Source organism: Prionailurus bengalensis, chromosome B1, assembly GCF_016509475.1.
Source record: "Prionailurus bengalensis isolate Pbe53 chromosome B1, Fcat_Pben_1.1_paternal_pri, whole genome shotgun sequence".
Classification (NCBI taxonomy): Eukaryota; Metazoa; Chordata; class Mammalia; order Carnivora; family Felidae; genus Prionailurus; species Prionailurus bengalensis.
Genome location: NC_057344.1, coordinates 206,487,710 through 206,493,860, shown reverse-complemented (window position 1 = coordinate 206,493,860; position 6,151 = coordinate 206,487,710). Strand labels below are relative to the sequence as shown.

At 56.7% G+C, this 6,151-nt stretch overlaps 1 protein-coding gene across 1 annotated transcript; it reads right to left on the bottom strand.

Annotated features, from left to right (window-relative positions):
* Nucleotides 1-1,850: 1,850 nt before the first annotated feature.
* On the bottom strand, nt 1,851-5,920 carry TMEM271 (transmembrane protein 271). Its single transcript, XM_043573245.1, has one exon. It carries the CDS (start codon nt 5,902-5,904, stop codon nt 4,777-4,779), a length of 1,128 nt encoding a protein of 375 aa, XP_043429180.1. The 5' UTR covers nt 5,905-5,920; the 3' UTR covers nt 1,851-4,776.
* Between the last annotated feature and the right edge of the window lie 231 nt (nt 5,921-6,151).

Here is a 6,151-nt window from a genome sequence, read left to right as displayed (position 1 = left end):
GTTTCTTAGTAGGACAGCACAGTCTGTCCCGTGTTTTAGGGAAATGTTGCATCAGGAGTAGAGGCGAAGAAAGAAATCAGGCTGGTGGTTTAGGAATAGGGTAAGGACCACAGCAGGTGCACAAGGTCAAAGCTGGGGCCTGAGTGTTGGGGAGAGGGGCAGGTGAGGTGGGGCACCCCTCCAGCAGCCGGGGCAGCCTCTGTCCACCCACTTACCTGTTCTGCACATTCCTGGTAGACCTGGCCACACTCAGGCACAGTCTTCAGGGCCAGGACAAGAGCCATGCAGAGACAAGGCATAAAGGATTGTTGGCACGTTTAAAGGAGTGTGTTGTGCTTTCACACAGATTTTATTGACCCTAAAGCGGCAAGACATATTATTGGCATTCTGTTGAGGATAGATGGCAGATGAAAAGGCAAATCAGAGATCAGGGCTTCTCTAGGTGAAATTCTCATGTGTAAATCGATTCCCCTCAAAACATGGAGATTTTAAGAAAACTATTAGAAACACGGCTCTGTGGTAGGAACCACCAGGCTTTCTCCTGCCACCCCAGGAAGTCCTTGGAGAACTCAGATTGGGGACATGACAATATATGAATACTATTTTCCTAGGTTAATTTTTTCCCATTTTGTTGGTGTTTTGTTACTGTGTTAAAGAGTGGCAAATTAAGCAGATATTGGATCATCTGGAAAGTAAACCAGTTGACATTAGGCTGTGGCCTCTGTCTCATATAAAAAACAGGTACACAGATATATAAAGTTCGCACATATCTTTATGCCAGAATTCATTTTTCTTATGGTCTCTATCATTTATTAATGTTCTTTCTTGATGAGAAAGCAGTGATTTGAGGGTAATAATAACCTTGAGGGCCCCATGGGACAGCGTGGCATGTAGCAGCCCTTGCCCAGCGGGGGAGTAGACCTCAAAGTGACCCAAAGAAGTCAGCACCAACCAAGCCGTGGCAGTGTCTGCACAACAGGGACCCATCTAGGCACCTAGGAGGTCAGCCTGCCCCACAGCACTCGCACGGATGCCAGAGCACCTCTGATGTGGCTTGCTGTGCTGTGCAGGCATCCAGGTAAGGGGTCACCCCGCTATCTTCCCCGGCACGTGACAGAGTGTGCAGGCCTGCGTGAATCTCTGCACCGCGTGCCTACCCTCCACGCTGCAAGGGGACGCGCCAGTCTACAGTCGGGCCTCTCCAACTCAGACAGATTCTACCCGGACACCCCAGGCAGGGCTGCTGGCCTGGCCCTCAGACACTTCTCATGAGGCACTGTATGTGTGTGTGCTTGCGTGCGTGTGTGTATGCCCCACACAGTGTGTGTGTGCATGTGCAGACATATACACGTGGAACGTGTGGGCACTTATTCCTACACATGCATGCATGTGCATTTGTCCTTGTGTGCACGTATGTTCACTCGTGTGTGCCTGTACTTTTGTGTGCATTCACGCGCCTGCACGTGTGTGTGTGTGTGTGTGTGTGCATGTTCAAGGCTTCTGCCTGAACTGTGTCCTGACACCAGCCAGGAGTAAAATCTTTATCACCAGCAGTTTGATCTTCATCACAAACACTATCTGACTGGTTTTTAAAATTAAATGATTAATTGACTTTCAGTCAAAACTTCAGTTGCATGGTTCAGATTTGTGTTGCCAAGGGCAGAACACCCCCTCTGACCAAAGAAACTCCTGTAAACCCAGATGCCTGAAACCCTGGGAGGGCCTGTTTAGCAATCTAAGAAAACATGCCTTGTTTGGTGGCTACCCCCTGTGTTATCTTAGTTAAATTATTCCCTTAAAAGTAAACAATCTTTATGTTTAAAATAATAACTTACAAACTCAGCATTAAGTCATGTAACAATGCTAAAATGTGTTTAGTTTAATTCCGGTACTTTGTCATAATCATAAACTCTTGATCTGGCCTCCACCAGGCCAGGCGTTCGTTACTTATTATTCTGAGAGGCAGAGTAAGACCCATTTTAGGAAAGTTCCAGGAACTGGCACTATTTTCTAGAGCACAAAGAATCCATTTTAAACGACTAAAACTTACAGGAAGTAGAATGGACGTGAATAAGAAGTGAGGGCCGCGAGGCGGAGCCCCGCAGGGGCAGGAGTGGTCCCGAGGAAGTCACTCCTAACTGGAAGGAGGTTCAGTAGCTTCCTAATTCTCCACTCATTTCCCTGAGTACTGATCTTTGGAACAATGTGAGTTTGGGGAGACTCGATTTTATTTCCTCTCATAAACTCTAAAAAATAAAGCCCTGGCATCCCACATCATTATATCAGCCTCAATAAAGTAGAGTTGACAATATCCGTGGAGTTAGACACACTTGCATCTTTAAAAATGTCATCTAGTCCGTTGGGCATGTAGAAGTTTGCCAGGGGAAAAGCAGCTGCCTGCACACCCCAGATGCTCCCTGCTGCCCTGGCCAGATGACCACCCAGATGGCATGATGCTCCTGTCGGGCTCCTGTGCTGGCCCCACCCACCTCACCCCCTTCTGCCTTCTGTTCCATCTCAAGAAATGTCTGAAAGTTGAGAGAGGTCACTGATTTGGATTGCAAATTTGAAAGATTCATAAGGCATATGACATTTTAAGCTGTACAAACCATGTAAGATGAAACACTTCAGAAAACAAGAAAGGTACTGGGAGGTCTGACATCTTGTGTCCATGCTGCCCACGTGTTTGCTCTGCTGGGGTGGTCCTTGCCTGGCGGCCTTCTGCAGGAACCCACCGTGTGCCTGTCTATCCAGCGCACAGTGGCCTAGCCACCTCCACTGGGTGAGCTCTGGGGGGTCAGCCCTGCAGCTGCCTATGAGGTCTCTGCTCCGGGAGTGGAGAGCAGCCCTGCTCAGGAAGCAGGAAACACCTGGCAATTCCTTCTTGATTTGACTTAGGTAGGTGGGGAAAAGTATCTTAAAAGCCACTTTTGCTGCCACTTATCACATTTCCTGCTTAGGTTGATGACCATCGGGCCGGTGGTACCAGGGCAGGTGATGGGCCGGGCTGCGAGGACCAGCGGTGGGACTAGTTGAGCCATGCCCGCAGCCTGGCTGAATCCCGAGGCTGAATATGGACCAGTATCTGAAGAGGCCTGTGGTTCAGAACCTACTAACTTGGCCGTGAATCATCCTCTTTCCTCAGGCAGCATCAACATAACAAGGAGATCGCCATGTTACATAGCAAGGATCAGGTGCTGACCGGCGACAGGTCCCCTCCACTCCTCTGCATGGAAGCCGGGCCTCCTCTCTCCAGCAGCCTCCACTGCAGCTGGGCAGCCCCGCCAGGTCCAAGCTGGGGTGGGGGCCTTGATTGTCTAAGTACAGGAGACTGTGGCTTTGGGCAAGGAACGTGGAGCTGAGGAGAGGTCTTATCCCAGAGCTGGCACCTGGAAACTCCACCTCCATCCCCGAATCCGGCTACTTTCCCACAATCAGAAGTGAACCCCTTTACGCTGCAAAGACATTACACATTATTTGTTTATTATCACCTAAAGTGTGGTGCTCACCCCTGGCAGAGCACTGGGTGTGTCCCTACCTCCTTTGGCGCGAGGCACACACTATTCAGGTCAGGGTGGGGCAGTGCCGCTCTTCCGCTACACTATTCTGCTCCAAGCACCTTAAGAATCATCGGCACACCTCCCTGGCGCCACAATCCCAGCACGTGGGGTTGTGCTACCTTTTGCCCGAGACTCTGAGCCTGCTTGGCTCCCAGCCAGGCCACCAGACTGGATGGAAACGTATTTTGCCGTCACCGAGAATACATTTCATATTGTGCGGGTAAGCATCCTAAGGATTTAAAAGCATGACCTTCACATCCGTTAAGGCTATTTAAGGGGTGTATTTTAAATGAAATGCTATAATATGCAAAAATTACCAGATCACTGAATTAATCAACAGGAAAATAATCTTTGCCAGAAAAAAACTATGACTGTGATTTTCCAAAATAGGATTGGATTGTTCATATATACTAACCAAAAATAAGCTCAGCTTTGCAGTAGAAACCCCACCGCCAATTTCCAAAAAAAGAAACGCTTGGGACCTGGTACACACACAGGGAAGTTAACTGCAGGAAGAGGTTGGATGGAGGCAACCGCCCAGCAGAAAACTCCAACTCAGCGTTTGTCTGACCAGGTCCAACCACTGGCCCCAAAGCGGGTTGTGTGTCGACACCCTCTAACTCCAATTTGATGAATATCTCCAATAACATAGCAATTAATTTAATAAAGGAACTAACCAATTTTAAATTGCAATAAATTTACCAAACATTTCCACTGTTTATGGAGAGCTTTACAGTAAGAAAGTATCAACAAAAGCAGGCACATCCGTGTACAAAGTGTCGCTTGTTGGGTGCGTTTTCACTTCTGCCATTCTGCTCCTTCTGTCCTCTCGGCGAGGGTTCTTCCTCCCGCGAAATCACCCTCTCTTTCTGAGCTCTCACCCTGGACCGGACTTTGCCAAAGAGAAGTGCGATGGGGGCGAGGCAGCCCCGAAACATTTATTGTAAACTTTAAAACGGAATCCGGATACGAACAGACACAGAAAAGAAGAGAAACCTCCCAGACACAGAAATGGTAATACTGGAGGCCCAGTCTCTCGGCGAGGGGCCCTCAGCGACGCGAGGCCAGTCCACCCCTGAAGGTGCATCTCCGCGGCATGTCCACGGCAGGCCTGGTCCTCGCTCGCGGGCGGCGGGCGGTGGTCGGCCGGGGAGGCCCGCGCCGGCTGGCGCGCCGTCCGTCCGTCCGTCCGTCCTTCCGGGGAGGGCCCCGGGGCTCAGCAGGCCCGGCTCGGCTCCCAGGGGCGCGCGGCCTCGCAGGGCTGCCGGCAGCAGTAGGGGTAGGAGGCGTTGAGGTCGGGGTCCGAGGGCGCGTACCCCGGCAGCTCCACCGACGGGTGCCCTCCGCAGCACACCTCCACACCCGCCTCGTCGAGCGCGTGGAAGACGCCCACGTTGATGTAGGAGACTGCGTGGTGCGCCCCGAAGCCAGCGCAGTCCCCCGGGGCGGCCACGTCCGAGTCCTCCGGGGACAGGATGGAAGCGTCGCTCGGCCGCGGCTGCAGCCGCCGACCGCGCCGGCCCCGCCGGCCCCGCCGCGCCCGGGAGGCTGGCGGCTGCGCGCGGAGCCCGGGGCCGCCGCGGGGCCGCGCCAGGGCCCGGGCCGCCCTCCGCCGGCCGCGCCGGCCGCGCCGCGCCTGCGACGCGCGGTAGTTCTTGACGAGCAGGAGGCTGAGCAGGCCCAGCAGGCACTCGAGCGAGTTGAAGACGGTGGAGAGCACCAGGCCGCGCTGGTAGTCCTTGAGCTGGCGGCACTTGGCCGACGTGGCGCTGTCCAGGGTGCTGCGGGCGCGCGGCGCGCCGGGGGCCGGGCCGGGGGCGGCGGCGGCGGCGGCGGCGGCGGCGGGGCCGGGGGCCGGCGCGCGCGGGGGCAGGCAGTAGTGGGAGTACTTGCGCTCCACGAGGGACACGGTGTCGCCGTCGATCACGGCGCCCGCGAAGGCGCTGAGGACCCCGAGCATGAAGACGAGGACGCCGAGCAGCAGCAGGTTCTGGCTGCTCCCCGGCCCCGAGGGCCCGGCCGCGGCCCCCGGCTCTCCCGGCGCGGCCTCGGGAGCCCCCGCCGCGGCCGCGGGGACCCCGAGCCCCGGGCCCGGGCCCGACCCCGCGAGCGGCGCGTCCCGGGGCCCGCAGCAGAGCAGGGCGGCGCCGAGCAGCGAAAGGCCGGCGGCCAGCAGCAGCCCCGAGTAGAAGGCGCCGGCGGCCGCCCCCAGCCGGAACGGCTCCCCGCGCAGCTCCGAGCCCAGCGAGAAGCACTTGAGGCCGACGGCGGCGGCGCTGAGCGCGCAGGCGAGCAGGAGGCAGGAGGAGAGCGCGGCGCAGGCCCCGCGGACGCTCCACTTCATCCTCCGCGCCCGAGCCGGCCCGCACCCCGCGCGCCCGCCGCCGCCGCCGCCCGCCGCCGCCCCCGCCGCCTGCGCCTCCTCCCGGCGCCGCGCGGCCGGACCGCCGGCCTCCTCCTCATCCTCCCGCGTCCTCCCGGGCCCGCGCCGCCGGCGCCGGAGTCCGCATCCTCCGCCTCCCGCCGCCGCCGCCGCCGCCGCCGCCGCCGCGGCCCCGCGCCGGGAACCGATGCGGCGCGGAGGACCGCAG

What these genes read in the sequence shown, in the direction of transcription:
- TMEM271 (XM_043573245.1), bottom strand. Translation starts at nt 5,904, where the DNA reads ATGAAGTGGAGCGTCCGCGGGGCCTGCGCCGCGCTCTCCTCCTGCCTC.